This window comes from Falco cherrug, chromosome 10, assembly GCF_023634085.1.
Source record: "Falco cherrug isolate bFalChe1 chromosome 10, bFalChe1.pri, whole genome shotgun sequence".
In the NCBI taxonomy this organism is placed as follows: Eukaryota; Metazoa; Chordata; class Aves; order Falconiformes; family Falconidae; genus Falco; species Falco cherrug.
In genome coordinates this window covers 27552105-27569869 of record NC_073706.1, presented here as the reverse complement: position 1 = coordinate 27569869, position 17765 = coordinate 27552105, and the positions used below count along the sequence as shown (strand labels likewise).

General features: G+C 39.0%; 2 protein-coding genes across 7 annotated transcripts in view; both read left to right on the top strand.

Moving 5' to 3' along the window:
• FAR1 (fatty acyl-CoA reductase 1) overlaps positions 1-9846 on the top strand; it is a 39704-nt gene extending 29858 nt beyond the window's left edge. For 2 of the 3 annotated variants that reach the window (XM_055722274.1, XM_055722275.1), the window contains exons 10-12: positions 1053-1182; positions 4745-4872; positions 6870-9846. In XM_055722274.1, the coding sequence (XP_055578249.1) occupies positions 1053-1182; positions 4745-4872; positions 6870-7032 (421 nt within the window). In that variant the 3' untranslated portion in view covers positions 7033-9846. The remainder of the gene's footprint in view (positions 1-1052; positions 1183-4744; positions 4873-6869) is intronic. The other variant, XM_055722276.1, reaches the window with a different exon arrangement.
• A 5321-nt stretch (positions 9847-15167) lies between these two features.
• Positions 15168-17765, top strand: part of OVCH2 (ovochymase 2) — a 39970-nt gene continuing 37372 nt past the window's right edge. For 2 of the 4 annotated variants that reach the window (XM_055721585.1, XM_055721584.1), the window contains exons 1-2: positions 15174-16217; positions 17674-17751. The gene's annotated coding sequence lies outside the window, so the exon portion shown is untranslated. Of the gene's footprint in view, positions 16218-16323; positions 17752-17765 lie in introns of those variants that run through there. The other 2 variants (XM_055721588.1, XM_055721586.1) reach the window with 2 other exon arrangements.

The window sequence follows — 17765 nt, the reverse complement described above, 5'->3', positions numbered from 1 at the left end:
GCGCTGGGTTGTTCTGCTCCTCCCTCTACTTAAAATGATCAGTGTGGGCTGCTATAAGGATCAATTTGGAAGCAGTTCTGAAAGATGGAAATACCTTGAGCACCCAAAGCAGAAATTTAACATTAGGTTATGTGGTACTAGTTACTACTTAATAATATTGGGTGTTACAGTGCTAGCAGTAGTAATTTGAAACAATTTTCTTGTCATGAATGTGGGAACTTTGATTCTGGATAACTTGCATTTTTTTGGGGTCCACTTCAGATAGTCTGGGAGAGAAACTTGCCCAAATTGATCCTTATAACATAGTTTCTCCATACTCCAGGTTATGGTTTTGTAGAGTTGCTTCCTTGGCGTATTAAGGGATGATGGAAGGTTATTTCTGCATATTTGGAAGTAGCATGGAACTAATCACTTAACTTGGCAGGATCTACTATGGTCTTTCTATGCCCTTAAATATTTTCCTGCCCTTTGCAAAAGCAGTAGGGATAATGGGCTAAGCCATATTTCTGGTGGTTTTAAGCCTTGATCTTTTAGTCACCATAGTAAACCAGTTTTATTACAGAGATCTGGTGTCTTGCACAGTGTGCAGGAAGATCGGGGAACTTACTCCCTTGCTTAAAGTTGTTGGGTGTGTATGTTCTGCACTGTGCAATTTGACTCTCCTGTCAAGTTGTGTTGTTCAGAACAGCTAGATACTCCAGTATGTGGAAAAGTGTTCTGTGTTTGTCCTGAACAAAGAGTTACCAACAGAAGACAATGGGGTTTTTTCACTAAAAAAGATAAGAGATTATAACTTATGGTTGCACTGGGAAGTAGGATTAGGAAAAAAGGACTGTCCTATAATTTCTGATTCTATATAAAGGTTGGACAGCCACAGTCCCCTTTAATAATATGCAGAAATACCCTATTGATCTAATATAACATGCAGAGCGAGGTGGGATATGTTAACATAGGGGTGTGGGGTTGAAGGGTTAAAAACCTCAAAATCTTACTGTCTTGTTTGAACTAATCTTTACCACTGTAACCTGTACATTCCATGCCTTGGACTGTAGGATGATGAAAACAATAACACGTCTTCATAAGGCCATGATGGTATTAGAATACTTTACAAGCAATTCTTGGATCTGGAATACTGAAAATATGACTATGCTAATGAACCAGCTAAACCCTGAAGACAAAAAGGCAAGTAGCTGTGTGATGTGGGCATGGGGACTGAAAGTGAAATATAAGCCCCTTTATTCAAGACTGAGTAAGGACATGAGCTGGTGATGCTGCTTACTATCATGTGGAGCTAATCCTAGTACTAACTCAGCACCAGAGATTCCTGTCGCATCCTTTCAGTTGTGCCAGGGCTGTGTTGTAAGTTATAGCTCATTGATTTGATCAGACATGAGGAAGGGCAGGACCCCTTGGAAGGAGGCCTGATGTAAAAGGTGATTGTCTTCAGAGTGGCCAGATCACGTGATCCGGTGTTGGTCATAGATCAACCAAGTGGCCAAGCTGTTAGGGTTTTCCCTAAGTCATGAATAAAACAAGGATTTACTACTTGACTGGTGTCTCTTTTCTGAGGAACGGGAGGTGGATTTTTGAAAGACTTTTTTGCTTGTTTTTAAACTAGTAAGCTTTTATATACTCTTCTCGTGCTCTGGTCAGTCACATGTATCTAAAGAAATGCAAGTGTAACTTCTCTCGCTTCTTTCTGAAGTGCACTCTTGCTGTGTGACTAAAATTGCCCCATGCAGGGGGGAAAGTGTAACAGAAGCAGGATGACACAGAAGTCCTGAAGATCAGTGAGGAAGAAGGAAAAGTGTTGAGTGCAGGGTCTGAGTAAGAGTAAATGAAAGAGCTCAAAGGAAAAATCTTAGGCTTCCCACTATGTGCTGTTGACTATCCGTGAGCCTTTATTTTGGTGCTCTATTTTACCAGTCCCAAACTAACAGAAATACTTGTGTGGTGGGTTGATCCTGGCTGGATGCCAGGTGCCCACTGGAGCTGCTTTGTCACTCCCCTCCTCACTGGGCATGGGAGGGAAAATGTAAGTAGAGGGTCATGGATCAAGATAAGGACAGGAAGAGATCACTCACCAATTACAGTCATGAGTAAAAGAGACTCTCTTTGGAGAAATTGATATCGTTTATTACCAATTAAATCAGAGTAGGGTAATGAGAAATAAACCTAAGCCTTAAAAACTCCTTCCTCCACCTCTCCCTGCTTCCCAAGCTTAACTTTACTCATGATTTCTCTACCTCTTCCCCCAAGTGACACAGGGGGCTGGGGAGTGGGAGTTGCAGTCAGTCCATCACATGTCTCTGCTGTTCCTTCTTCCTCAGGGGGAGGGTTCCTCACTGCCCTGCTCCAGTGTGGGGTCCCACAGGACAGCTCTCCACAAACTTCTCCAACATGGGTCCTTCCCACGGGCTTCAGTTCTTCACACCCTGCCCCAGCCTGGGTCCCCCGCAGGGTCACACGTCCTGCCAGCAAACCTGCTCCAGCCTGGGCTCCTCTCCCCATGGGGCCACAGGTCCTGCCTGCAGCTGCTCCAGCACAGGCTGCCCACGGGGTCACAGCCTCCTTTGGGCACCCACCTGCTCCAGCAGGGGGTCTCCATGAGCTGCAGGTGGGGATCTGCCCCACATTAACCTGCGTGGGCTGAGGGCACAGCCTGCCTCACCGTGGGCTTCACCACGGGCTGCCGGGGAATCTCTGCTCCGGTGCCTGGAGCCCCTCCTGCCCCTCCTTCCGCACTGACCGGGGGGGCTGCAGGGTTGTTGCTCTCACATATTCACATTCCCCTCTCTGGCTGCAGTACCACAGTTTTCTTTTTTCCCTTCTTAATTACGCTATCCTAGAGACACCACCACTGTTGCTGAAGGGCTCAGCTTTGGCCAGCAGCAAGTCCATCTTGGAGCTGGCAGGCATTGGCTCTATTGGATATGGGGGGAAGCTTCTAGTAGCTTCTCAGAAGCCACCCCTGTAGCTCCCCCTGCTACCACAACCTTGCCACTCAAACCCAATACAACCTGGATGAGCCTAGCTGGTTTGCCCTAGTGGCTAGTATTGACCAAAACTATCTGATTCCTGCATGGGTGCCTGTGCTGCCAGATTCTCACCTCCCTGCCCCTCATCGCAGGGAAAAGTGGTGCAAATCTTACTGGATTCTTTCCAACTTACTCAAAATGTGTTTGTGCAGTAGTGAAGCTGTAATGGAACGGAGTCATTCCCCACCCCTGCGATGACTCACAGGAAGATACCTATATGTGTTAAAGTATTGCAACAGAGGTCAATCTCTGCCTTCCCCCCCCGCCCTTCGTTTCTGCTATAGTTTTGCTGGTTAATATTTAGCAGAATAAAAATCACTAGTCAGTTTTAAGAGACTCAAATTCCCTTATGCATTTGAAACAGTTTTCTGATCTTTAAAGTGTCTTTCCTATTCAAGCGTTTTGCAGAATCTAGTTCTGTAAATAAGAAAAGGCGCCCAACTTCTAAATAAACTTTCTAGAAGTAGGAAATAGAATAGCTTTCGGTGATTCTTGTGTGGAGAAGATTTCCACTCTTTCCCCCTTCCCCCCCCGCCCCAGCAACCTGAATTCAGGAAAAGTTTTAAAAAACAAAACCAAAGTAACTCCAGAGCTTTGGGCTGTTAGGATTTTCAAGTAGCTGGATTTCCAATAAGGTGTACATACAGCAATAAAGAAATAGTTGAAATTATGGTTGAAACTTTACTGTCTTTACTTTTTACATTCTTGCTATGATGATATATTACAGAAAATAATTGAGAGATTCTGATAACTTGCCAGTACTGGAAGGCTGTTAATTGTGTATGTATTTTATATCACAACTGGAACTACACACTGACCTTTAACTTACAAACAATGCTAAATTACAGAGGCTTGTTCTGAGGGATTGTCTTCATAACCGTAATGGCTTTAATAGGTTTATTTTTCACCATATAACACACCGGCTATGCGGTTAAGCAGCTTATTTGGAAGCATGGACTTGGGAATTCACTGTATGTGTAACAACTTTTAAAGCTGAATACGGTTTCACTGCGCGAAACTGTGTACTTGTCTCTCGTTCCTTAATGGTCCTGCTTATTCTATTACCTGAAACAAAATTGGCAAAGTTAAAAACCTAGGAAAATCTTGGTATTCATTGGGACTTAAATGGGCTGTTATTGTAGAATCTTGAGGTGAGGAAATCTATACATCAGTGAAAACCTTGAGTTGTAAATTTACTGTAGTAACTTCCTCTCCTGAGGAAGATACTCACATGGTTGTTCCTAAAATATATTGGTGCAACTATAAGCACAGCTAAAAAATCTGCATTTATTGAACAGTGAACTTGGCACAGAGTATTGTTTATTCTATAACACATTGGAATTGTTTTATTGCTTAAAAGGAAACAACATAATATAAAACCCAGTCATTGCTAGAATGGAGATCCTTACAGACAGACAAAGTGGGAAAGCAGTGCACTTGGAAGTGAGGGAAGAATATAACTGCTGAGGAGCAAAAGTAAGGCATGAAATAGTTGAAATTTGGAAGAGATACTATAAGAATCTGCTGGTTGAGTCAGAAAAGGAATCTAAATCTAGATCATTCTTACATTTAAGGACAAGGAAACTTTTTTGCATAGAAGACATTTGAATTATCTGGTGTAAAGGCATTTTTTTTTTCCTTTAAATTACTGCATATAGCAGGTGAATTTTTAGATGACTAACAGTGAAAGCTTTTATTTTATGCAGACCTTTAATTTTGATGTTCGACAACTACATTGGGCTGAGTACATGGAAAATTACTGCATGGGAACAAAGAAATATGTGCTGAATGAAGAAATGTCTGGCCTCCCTGCAGCTAGGAAACACTTGAATAAGTAAGCATAAGTTTTTGTTTTCCTCTGTTTAAATTTTCTGTGTTCTCCTGCCCTTGTCAAATTTTGCTTATCCATATTATGACTTAATTGTGTTTTATAGTACCTGTTTAGGTCCTGTGCCATTGTTCAGTTCCAGTCCAGTGGTCTGAAGCGTTTTCTAAAGAAGTCAGATGACATCTGTCATCTTTTATTTGTTGCTCTCAGTATTAATAGTTACAGTATTAGGTTGGGATTATGGTTGTAGCTCAGATCACTAGTGTATGCAGTAGTCCAGGTTTCTAATTTTTTTTTTTTCTACCCAGGTATCTTTTGGAGGGTAAAAAGGTACACAGTAACACAAAGGTCAGAATGGCTTGTTTGGTTAAGGAATTTTAGTAGAACAATAGTTGTTTCTTCTGGGAATATGATCTTTTGAACCAGGCAAGTAAACAGGCATGGACTCCCCACTTCAGAACAGGAAACTTTGATGTTGGTGCTCTAATGTGACCCCTTTTTTCTGTGGCTTAACTCCTCCAATTTGAATGCACTTTACTGTCCAGAATTTTACTGGCACAGTTGCCCTTGTTTTGTTATTGGCTGATTCATAAAGCTGGTTGTAGACTTTTTTACTTTAAAGTGAAGGAGAAGTGATTAATTTTGTTCTGCAATACGACTTCACCTCTGCTATCCTGATAACACAAAGAAAAATTGTGTAGTTCACTACTTGTGTTATTTGTCTAAAGACAAGGATTTGCAGTTGTAGAGTAAATTGGTGTGATGTGTTACAATGTCAAATATACTTTTGAAAGATGATAATCTGTGATTATGGTGGGAATAGCTGAAGAGGTGTTCCCTTCTGTGGTTTTTTTTTTTTTAAATTTAGATGCTGTTAAAAAATGCATAGGAGTTATACAGTTGTTATTCTTTGTACAAAAGATTGTACAAAAAATAACATGAGAAATAACCTTGTACTGGAACAGCATCAGGTTGACCGCAGTTCTTGTTTTCTAAGTAGATTGTTTTGCAACAGGTTTAGATTCTAACATGTATTTATTTTGAGGCATGAAGTTGGTCTCTTCTGTTACCATCTAGCTCTTAACTCCGCTGCTTCAATATTAACCAGATTTGGCAGTGTAGGGGACCTGGCTTCTCTAGGGAGCTACTGAGTGTAATTTCTGCATATTGAGATGTGGGCTTTACGTTATGTAATGGAGAAGTTTATACTATTTTTTTCTACAAATAAGGTATGTAGAGGAAGGTCTAGCTATAGTAACACTCAGCCTTGTAAAAAAAGATGAGGGCAGTGAGTATTTCCGTAAAAAGAGCTGCCTTTGAAATACAAATTTTCATTCTCTACTGAACCAAAGAGATTGCTCCGTGTCTGAGAAATCTGAGCAAATTCTGGTTGCTTTTTGTCTTGATGCTTCCGTCTTTACATGTGAGAGGATTGCTAGAAGTCATGGTTGCCCTGAAAGGATACTTAGTTTCTCCTAATCTTTAAATATAGTTCCCTGAGAAGGAAGGAGTTTAAAATTGCAGTGAAGACTCTGGGCACTGTGGCTGGAAAATCCTATGATTTTTTTGTTTTGTCAGCATCAGTTGGCATTCCTTCTACACATACGTGAAGTTTTAAATATGTGGACGGGTGGAGGGGAGTTGATACTGTTAAATATTTCCTTGGTTTTGGGGTGGATGGCAGCCCTCCATAGGTAAGTTACCATGTCTATGACCTTTAAGAGGTTTTTATCAAGCAGCTATAAAGCAGAATTACATGTGGTTAGCTACAGGGCTGACTGTGTCTTAGTTTTCATGTGTTCCACTTTTCAGCAATGAACTATGGAAAAGCCTTCTCTGTCTGGCCCTTCACTTATCAGCTGACGTCTGTCATTGACTTAATGGCATTCATAATGTATCTTGAGATGGATAGATAAATTCTACATTAGAAGTTAGTTTTTAGTGGTTTTTTTCCGGTAGTCTTGGTACCTTGACTTTTAATGATTTCTTTTGTTTTCCCTTAGGTTGAGGAATATACGCTATGGCTTCAATACAGTTCTTGTGATCCTGATTTGGCGTATCTTTATTGCAAGATCACAAATGGCAAGAAATATCTGGTACTTTGTGGTTAGTCTGTGTTACAAGTTCCTCTCCTACTTCAGAGCCTCCAGTACTATGAGATACTGAAGAAGAGAATTTAGCATTAGGACATCTATGCACATGGTGGTCTAACTGCACAAAGCCTGTAACATGTAGTCATCTCACATTTTGTAAAAGCATAATTTCATCTTAAATTTGAGTGCAAAATATACAGTATGGTATATGTAATGCTAGTTGTGCATCTTCCTGGAAACAGAGAAAATAAAATGGTCAAGTGCCAGGTTGAATTGGCATTAGACAGGCATTTAAATAACTTTAATTCTTTGACCTGGGGAAAACCTTTTAGACCACTGACCAACATAACTGTGCAATTTGGAACGTGTTTGATTGAAATCTGCCTTAACATGAATTTTTTTTTTTTTTTAAGTTTTACTTCACATTGAGCGAGATAAATACTGACTTAGTAGTTGCTAGTTGCTGTAGACCTATTTATTTAAAATTCTAAATCGTAAAGGGTTTTGCAAGTTGCAAAAGTGTATAAATGATGGTGGATATCCTGAAAAAAAAAGTTTAGGGGCTTTTGTAATTGGCCTTTAGTTTTTGCCACTTCTTCCCTTATTCTCAAGGTAGAGATGCAACAGTGGTGCCTACTTTGCTTTTTAAAAAAAAAAAAAGAAAAAACAACAGAAGAAAGCCCAAAACCTAATCTTTCAACCTTCCTTAATTACTGAAAAGCCTTTTGTCTGATCTGGTCTTCAGAATGCATTTAATGATTCAGTTGCGTGCTCAAAACTGGCTGCATTCGACTTGTGTTTGTCAGCATGAACAGTCCGCTTCTCTGAAAGTTGAGTTGATCCTATCATTGGGTAGATAAAAGGAAATGTAACCCTGAGGGGGGCAAAAATAAAGTCATTGACTGTTTTTTTTTTTTTTTAAAATGATTTTTATTGGGAACACAGAGCCAGCACTTGCTTGTTACACTTCTGACTTCAAAAAGTAATTGTATTTGAAAGGAATTTATGATGCTTAGTTGCTGTTTCTATTACTGGTGATAGCTGGACAAACTATAGGCTTTCATTAAGAGATACACCTGTTTTAAAATTCTAAGCAATGTTAGCAAATACTTCATGAATTATTTTTTTAAAATCTGAGCTATGAATTTTGATGCATGAACAACACCAATGCGTAAGCACACTTTCTCATCCCTACCCCAGTAAAACCTCTCATTTTATGGGGCAAGCAGAGCAAATGCGTCAACATGAAAGTATGACATGAAAGTATGTTAACAATTCTTCCACCTATCTTTTAACTCTTGTGAAATTGCTAGGTTTAAACTTGAAATAATGTGGGTTTCATGCATGTTAATTTTTTTCACTAGGGAAAACATCTGTAACAATAGCAGGTTGTAAGAAGAGATTGAATCCTTGTTTAAGGCTGTACATGAAGATCCCTTTAAATTTTGGTTGCACAGAATTCTGAGAACACCTTAATGTTCCTTTAATTGATGCACTGACCACCACCCTTGCCCAGTGTTTGTTTATTAAAATCAGCTTATACTGATGAATATGTTCTTGAATCTGCTTGGAAAGGCAAATAATTACTTAATTACATAAGAGATAGATTATACTTGCCCTTGGTAGTTTTTTGTCTGATTTGAATTAAGTATGTAAAGAACTTATTTTGCTATTCTTGTGAAAACACTTTCTTTAAAGAGAACACCTTTCACACAGGTGTATATCTCATCTTGAAAAGATACTGGCTTCCTTGTCGAAGCTAAATATTCTGTAGTAAGTAGTTAAGCTGTAATTCCTTTTTAAAATTACTTGTGTATATATAAAGCTAGTGATGAAAAGCCTAAATGGTCTAGGACCACACCTTGTGTGAGAGACCTCTGACTGTGGCTGAAAATAAATTATGGCTTCTGTGGTTGAAGATGTTACACTTAAACTAAGTACATTAGGTGTATTACACTTCTAGTTGCCTCCCCAAGTATCTTACTAGACCTGAAAGTATGCTTAAGCATTCCTGCATTGTAGATTTTTTTTCCAGAGGTGCCTACTATCTAATGACACCCCTTGTCCCATGTTGGCATGTGGCTGAAGTTTGCAAAAGACAGATACGTCATATTCTGAAAATGATTCTGTGAAGGAATTCACTTATGAATTTCGGTTTTTATAACTATACACATGATACTTCTAATGTTGATTTGTTAATACTGAGAGCTATGAAGCCAATTAACTGATGATTTCTGGTCCAAACCACTGCTTAGAAATACATTCTTTTGAATAAATAATGAAGAAAAGAATTACTTTGAACAAAAGGATATACAACCTCTACTCTTTAAACATTTGCCAATTTAGAAACCAAATTTTTTTCCCTCTTTGGAGACTGTGTTTCTGTGCACTATTGGTATCTTACACAAATGCATCGGTCATTCTATTTAACTGACAATAGATTCAGTGTCACATTTATTACATTAGTTTTGTCAGTCTGTGAAATTCTATGTGAAACTGCTGGGGTTTTTTTCCATATCAAAACCCTGTTCTCTTTGCAGTTCTTCATACCAGTGTGTGAACGTAACAGATGTCAATCAGAAATACGGCGGAAATGTGTTTTGATACAGTAAGCTAGACTGACTGTACTGACTAGCAAGTTACAGGACGTATTCCAGTTAATTATATAGGAAGAAGAGCAGTCTGAAACAACATGATCACTTAACAGCTACTGGTATTTAAATTTGGGACCAGGAAAAAAAATTACATTTTTCTGTAATGTTTTTCTCTGCTGTAGGAACAGGTGTTTGGAAACAAATGCTGAATCTGTGAGCTTTTATAAGACATAAACAGAAATATTGGGTGCCTTTGTTTGTAAACCAAAAATAAACAGATCCCTTGAAAGTGGTGTTACAGTGTTTGTTGTATTTTTGCATGTTATTAGTGTTAATTTCTGGAAAATAACTGGATAGTGCAAATGTCATCTTGGTATACGTGAACATGCTCTTTCCTCTGTGAGAAACTTTGAAAATCAAGTTTATGACTAATACTGCATTTTAAAAAGCAAAACAAAAACTTTCAGAATCAACCCCCCCCAAAACAACAAACAAAACTCCCAAAACTCTATACCTTCATGGGGTGATATCAAAACACATGATGAGGTGTGCTTGGTCATGGTGACTTTCTTGTATGTCAGCTAGTTTTCTCCTTGCCTGTTTATTTGTAGCATTTGTTTCAAATTTACTTAAATAGATGGGTGCTTTTTCATGTGGTTTTGCAGTAGATTTTGGATTAACATTTTAAGGAATTGCAAGCAACTGTAGCTATTGGTAGCATCTACATTTTGTGGGGAGGATTGATATGGTAGCATTAAGTTAGTGCGTCACAAAAATGGCTTGTTATTTTGTTTTTTAACCTTAATTTCTTGGAATCCTCAGATTTCATGAATTTGTCCTTTTTATTAAGAGCACACTTCTAGAGATCATGCATGAGCTGTAAGCTGTGGTTTAGGGGTCTACCAGTTTTAAAGCTTTCCTTGACTTTAAGACTTAAACTACCAAATATAGATGGGTTTTGTTGGTCTCTTTAGTTGATTAAAAATTGGGAGCAAGGAACAAAAAAAAGTTTTAAGATGTTATCCCTTCTGTGTCTTGTGCTGTTAAACATCTTGCCCTTTCTTCATAGTACAGTATTACATCGTACGTTGTTCAAAAACAAGGAACAGGTTTATAGAGGTAATCTGGATCTGAGAAGTAACCCTGTGCAGAGCTGGGAAGTATAAATTTTCATCATGTTACATATTTCACAATCTGCTGAGCAGACTTTAAACAAATGAAGAAAAGTTACCAAAGTGGTTGTTTTGGAGAAATGTAAGTAAGTGAATTGCTTTAAAGTGTATTCTTGCTGTTTGTCATTTTTTTTGTGCTGAAGTATGTGCAACTTATTTTGTCCAGCCTGGTGACATTCACTGTGTGTTTGAGTAAATCTAAAACTCTAAAATAGTTCCCGTGGAGCTGATATGAGTTATGTGCTTGTGTATTTAATGTGCTGTACCATCAGAAATTTAGAAGCGAAGGCTGACAGGTCTCACCACTTTAAATTCTGTTTTCTTGCTCTCTTCTAGAGTATTCTTCAGAGCTGCCTCAGACAACTGTCCTCCTTTCTGTCTGCAGATGACTGCAAGTTAAAGGTTGATTAACCAAACTGTGAGCTGCTTCTCTACCATCTTGAACTAAATTTAACCCTGCTTCCAATTTCAAGATATTTATAAATGCTTTCCTCCCTAATGTTATCTTTGTACTTTTCTTCAGCGCGGAGTTGACATTCGCTTTGGCTTTCCCTGCTCTGCAACAAATATGACTCATTGATAGATAATTAGTAATTACGCAACTGTCTTTTCTGGAATATGGAACAATGACAGCTTTGAGCAGCTTTTATTCTTACTATGAGAAGCAGGAGGAACTGTGACTAATTGGTGAAAGCAGAAGTTCCAGCACATCAATTTGCGGTGAATGAAACTGGAATGCTTAGAGCCATCAGCTCTAGGTAGGGTGAATGGGACACTTTTATTCTTGATTCAGCTATATCCATTAGCTGCAAGTGTGGTGATTATTACCAGAAGCCTTTAATTTCATTCTAATTGAATTGTTACACCTTTCAGGATGGTAATTCTGTAGCCACTGTCACTTCTGGAACATTAATATCCTGATATGTAGAAGTAAGGCCTCTTTTGCTTTTTACGAGCATATGAAGAATTTACCGTAAGATTTTTTGAAATGAAAAAATTAAAACCACTGCTTGATTGAAATTTTCTAGGATGTAGAATGAACATTCATTCTTAAATTGCCCTTGCATTGCATGGTAGGAGTTTCCACTACGTCCTCCATGTATGCCCTATCTCTGCTGTAGAAGCAGCAGTTTAGTCTACCTCCAGGAGTCTCAGAAGGTAGTTGTGGTATTCCTGTTTTAATCAACAAACATCTGATTTACCACTTAAGTGAAAATGATTCAGTACTTAGCCACTTTTAACTTCTATGCATCATGTCAGCCTCAATCCAGATTCAAGACAGCATCATATAGTTTTTTATCCTTTCCTTCATTCCTGATGAAATTATCCTAGAACTAGATGTCTAGGGATGCAAGTAGTTGCACGTACTGTTTTAGGCACTTAACTTGGATGGAATTCAAGAATCTAAAGTTAGGAGGCTTGATTTCCTCTCTTACACAGTTTTTGCTGTATGATTCAGAATCACAAGGCAGGTGTTTAAAATAAGCAGGGACTTCTTAATAGCAGTTGCATTGTGTGGTGGGGAGAGAGACCTATGGAAATGAAAGGAAATGGCTAAATTATGGGAGTGGGCTGAATATGAATGTGCATACTAACATAAGAACAAATGTGGCATTGAGGCTATACTGACACTGTATTGTGTCACGTGGCTCATGATCTGCATTGTGTGTAAAGCTTGTGGTCCAAACAGATAAATCAGGTGAGAAGTTAACTCGGATTCTAAATGAGCAAACCTGTCATCCGGCACTTCTTACTTAATGTACTTTCCTAGGACAGTGCTAATTGAACTTAAAAGATTCCGATTCAGTTTGGAGAGGGACAGCAGCTAAAGAGATGTTTCGAATATTGCTGACAGTGTATGAAAATTTGTGGAGTGTGTGGAAGATGAGAATTTTCTTTACAGTTTATAGGATAGAAATCTCGTCGCAAGTTAATTTAAATCAGTGTGTCCCACAAATACACTTTAATTGCTCCCATGAACAGACACCTAATCTGTTCAAATAGGCTTTAAAAAATTCTTGTACTTTGAAGAGGTAATCAACTTCGAATAAATTGCATAAGCTAGAACAAGAGGACTTGACAGTTACTCTTAAGTCCTTAGCAGGAAGAATGGAGATTTCCTGATCCCACTTGCTGTGCTGCACAACTTCTTGCTTCATGTTCTTTCAAGGACTTTTTGATATGCTTATTTTTTAAGTTGCAATTAAGTCAATAGTTGAGTATAATTCTCCAGTTCTGTGAAGCTGCTTTTACTTAGGGGAGGGACTAGTTGTGTTTTGTTTGCCTATATCTTTCAAATCCATCTTACCTTTCCTGTTTCATAAAGGCTCTCCCAGGCTGGATCAGAGACCTGCTATTCATTGCATAAAGCACACAACGTGTACTTTCAAAATCTTGTGCCTAGTATCTAGGGTAAGGATTCAAGTCTGCTTCAGGCCAGAGCAGCGCAATCCTCCTGCAGCTGTTGAGCTTTCACTGAGTAACTGAGTTAACAACGTGTGCTGTTCTGACTGTTCATGCAACCTTCTCCAAGCCTGCGAGTGGAGGAGCTCTCTTCCAAATATAACAGTAGAGGACCCATAAACTGTTTTCCCTCCAGCATTCTGTTTGCTTGCAGAGCTCTTGTCTATAACCACCTACTTAACATGACCTAATGTGGGACTCGTAATAATCACCTTTTTCCTCTCTATTGTGCTGCAAGCGCAACAGTCCAGTAGGCTGCTTCCGTGTTTGGGTCTTAAATTGAATCACCCCTTGCTGAAGGTGGTGGTTTTTTTGTTTCGGTTTGTTTTTTATGTTTTGGGGTTTTTTAAGAAAAAAAAAATGAAAGACCAGAGCTCTGGATTTAACTGTGCTTTGGTAAGATCTGGTATGTTGGGAGTTTTTTATGGCGGGTTAGTTTGCACTGAGCAAACAAACTCTTGAGAACCGTTGGCTTGGTTTTCTTCCCCCACCCAGGTGCTAACCACTGGTTCCCGTGCTCTTGCCACCCGCTCAGCTGGCTCGAGTTGTAGTGCGAGGCCTCTTGAGACAAAAATATGCTATGCTTTCGGCCGTAAATACTTTATTAATGCTAGGCACGGTAGATATCACGGAAATTACCACTTTAGGTTTTTTAAGAATATTAAAATATTAAATTACGATTCTTGCAAACAAATGAAAGGCTTCTAATTCTCCAGTGACAACAGGTATCAGTCTAAAGTGTGCTCTTACAAGGTTACTTAGCGAGCAGAGCATGTCTCAAGACTTTTCAATCTATGTGTGTGGCTTTAAGCCACAACTAATCTTTCCTTGTCAATGACACCTGTGGTTTTCCTCTTAAATATTTGATTTGGAAAGAAAAACATGCAAGGTAACTTCCATTCTTTGTGACTAATTTAAAACCAAGTTATCCATTTTTAATAGGAATGTGCTACACTCAGCCTAGTAAGTCACCTTCTGGATGAATTAGCTGCTGCTGTGCTGGTTTCTGCATTTCAGAGCCAATAGGTGCTTAGCACCTATATTTGAGTTCAAAGAGCATAAAATGCAACTTGAAGTTCTACAGAACATTAGGTGGCTGAAGATATTTTAGGGACTTAACACTCCAGTAGTATTCAGTGAAGGCTTTCCTTGTAGCAGTCCTCTGACTAGAGACAGGGAACAGTGCAATTTTTTTAAAACATCAAATGATTACACTGTTGCATCAGTCTCCACTGTTACTGTAGAGAAAGAGGAAAGTACTGATGAGTTAAACCACTGGTAGGGGACACTAGTTACGTATGAATTAATGAACTAAAATATTTTTAATCGGACTTGATAGAAAGAAAGGTACTAGGAAAACTCAGAAGCAGTTACTGTTTTTCTCTAAAGGTTATGCTAATACCTATCAAATAACCTTGTTTCTAATCAGAATTTTACTGAACTTTTGTAAACAAAAAAATGCTAAGACTGGAATGCAAGTGCAAAAAAAAAAATCATCAAAAAATCAGCCAGTTCTTGGCCTCTTCTTGGCACTTCTTTGTTTTAGAATTAAATGCATTCTTGTCACTTCAGTCATTCTGTTGGAAACTCTTGGGGTTTGCGCTTGTTTGTCTTCTGTTGAAGTGTCAGGAGTTGCTACCCTGGGTGCCAGCAGTGATCAGTGTAGCTGGCATAGAAGCTGAATGAGGAATCTGGAAACAGATGCTCCCTTTGCTGATGGTAGCTTTACAGGTGTTTGTCATGTAGGTTTAGTAATTAACCAAAGTCAGGCATCTTTTAGGGTAAGGTGGATTTGTAGTAGCATGGTAAGATAGCTTGCCTGAAAGGGCCATCTCTTCAGGCACTGCTATGAGCACACACCCACCCCATCAGAAAAACCTAAATGCTAAATGCAAAGCCAATGTCACCTGCATACTTAAAAGTAATACCATTTCTAAATCCTGAGGTGGTGGCGTCACCACATCAGAATGGTTTTTTTTTCATTTTCTGTTAGAAAGCTATTAAAACATGTCAAGTGAAGATGATGACTTGTGTCTTGATGAATGATTATAAACTTTAAAGCATGGAATCTGCTTACAGGTCATCTTTGTCTTAATTCCTCTTCCCACTTGTGAAACATTAGGTAGCTCTTATTTTAAGATCACCTGCTTAGAAATCCAAATGGGACGGTTTAGAACAGGTAGCTATTAGCATGTGGCGCTGCAAGAGGATACAGGTGTTGCACATTAACTGCTTGGGGCTTTGGAGTCGGGAGAACAAGCTCACTTGGGCATCAGGTGATGCTGAAAGAATGGGCTGCCACCACTTTAAAATGAGAGCACCTGCTGTTAATCTTCCTACTCAATTTTTCTGCAGTTCCTTTCATGGGATTTTTGGGCTTGATTGCTGCTGCATCTTCTTGATCACATTTTAGAAGCTTTTGTTTATTCTCCAGCAGCAGTTTCATAGATTTCCTTAGGAAGCTGTCGCAGATTGAGGTGGGTACAGACTTCAGGTAAAAGAAGGCACAAATGAGCAGTTTCCATAAGGAGAGAACAGAAAGGGCTCAGAGGTTCCTCTGAATAGCGGCTTGTTTGAACTGACCCACAGTGAACTTGCTGCTCTACTTGTTCATCTCTTTTGCATCATCCATGTGCCCCTGCGTGCTGACTTGTAAACACTTGCTTCCAGAGGGGCTGCTTGCTTCCTCTGCTTCACTGCATTTAATTAAAGCAATTGTACTCAGCTGCGGGGCTCTTGCAGCTGTAGTTCTTTTGATTGCAGGCAGCAATTTTTCTTTTTTTCTATTGGAGCGTATATAGTGTGTTAACAGATGTTCAAATATGCTTCACAGCTTCTGGATTTTGTAGAACTTCTTGAATGTCTTGCTATATACACAGCGAATAGCTTCTGTTGTGTAACACTTTGTCTTCTCAGTACTTCAGTATCCTTAGCCTGGGTAGCTTGGGAGGCTAGGGCAAATTCCTAGACATAGCGCACCAGGAAAACATTGATGTGATGCGCACATAGGCAGCGCTCCAACTTGTAAGGTAAAAAAAGTGATTCTTTTTTTAAATGTAAAATGTGTGGAGTTAAAAACTACTGTTGTTTATACTTTTTCCCCCCTTCCAGCTATCTGTAATACTATGCTGTCTATTAATTGTTGCATTTTATAGGACTTCTCAAACTATATATATAGTGCACATGGCTTCTGTTGTCCAGCCTCCTGGTTTATTGTAGTTCCTTGGAAATAGTCTTTTTTTGACAGAATCCTATTTAGAACAGGTACTTTCACAGCAAAATTGCGTCCTCATGTTTTTTTAAAGTATTACTTAGTTGAGTTAATGACGTTATGAACATACATAATCATTCACAAGCATTGTATAATTACTTGAAAACTTTCCAGTGTTTTATGTGTACATGTCTCATAATCCCCATAAGCATGTACATATGTATAAAGAACAATATATGTTGCTAGTCTTTCCTCTTTGGTCTTTGTTTGTGACTTCTGATTTACTGTTCTGTCTGTGGCTCCTTTTGGAACTGAGGGAGGAGACACTTAACCATTGCTATTTTAAAAACGTAACTGCTTTACAAGAAGGCTAAATATAGAATGCCTGTGCTAACTTGTCCTATCTGTTGGGTGCTTGGCTTGCATCAAAACTGTGCTAGACCAGTAGCTTCTGAAGTCCTTTTGCTGCGTTGGTATTGTGGTCTTCGTGTTGGCTGTGTGAAAGAACACTCTTTGGTCTGAGGAGAAGACATGAAGCTAGTCTGGATACAGCATTATTTGAAGTTCTTTGGGGCTGTTGACGGATGCTATGCTGTAGAATTAAATACTTACAGGCTTGTGGCCATTGGTGAGCTGCTAAAAGAGTCTATTGAAGTACACCCATGATAGATGCTAAAATGTTAATAGATCTGACAAGCTTATGATTTATCACGGGGCACCAGAACGGGAGCAGGGGAGCATGGGTTGTCACCAGTGTCTTGACATAGATGTGGAAGACGGGAAGAAATGTTTCATCCTTACTGCAGAAATTCTTGAGACTTGTCTAAAGGCTGTCCTGCTGCCTTTTGAAAGCCAGAAGTACATGTGCATAAAAGAAACGGGAAAGTGGTAAAGAAGTGTCAAATTTCATACAACTGGATTAAATAAAACTTGCATGGCTTCTGGTAATATTTGTACCTGTCTGAAAGAGAAGGTGAAAATGAGAGTTAAAAGGAAAGGTGGGTGATGGGTCACTGCTCATAAAATATTTCTGCAGTTGTCCTGTTCTTGAGTGGAAAGTATAACTGCCTTAGAGATTGTGTTTTGAAAGTAAACACTCGTTAAGTTATTGCAGACACTGATTTTTGCTCCAGCAGGGACTGGTTATAGCTTACTGGTAAAACTTCTGTAGGACAATGTCTCTCAAGCTATTGACTTCTTTTCTGCCAAAATGAAGTATCTGAAGAAGGATGAAAGGTACAAAGGATGAAACTGAAACATTGATTTTATTGCAGGTTTTGAACAACAGACTCCTGGCCACTGTCTGGGATGTTTTGGAGCTAAAGTAGCTTGAATAGATGTGATATTAATTGGTAAGCTCTGCTTG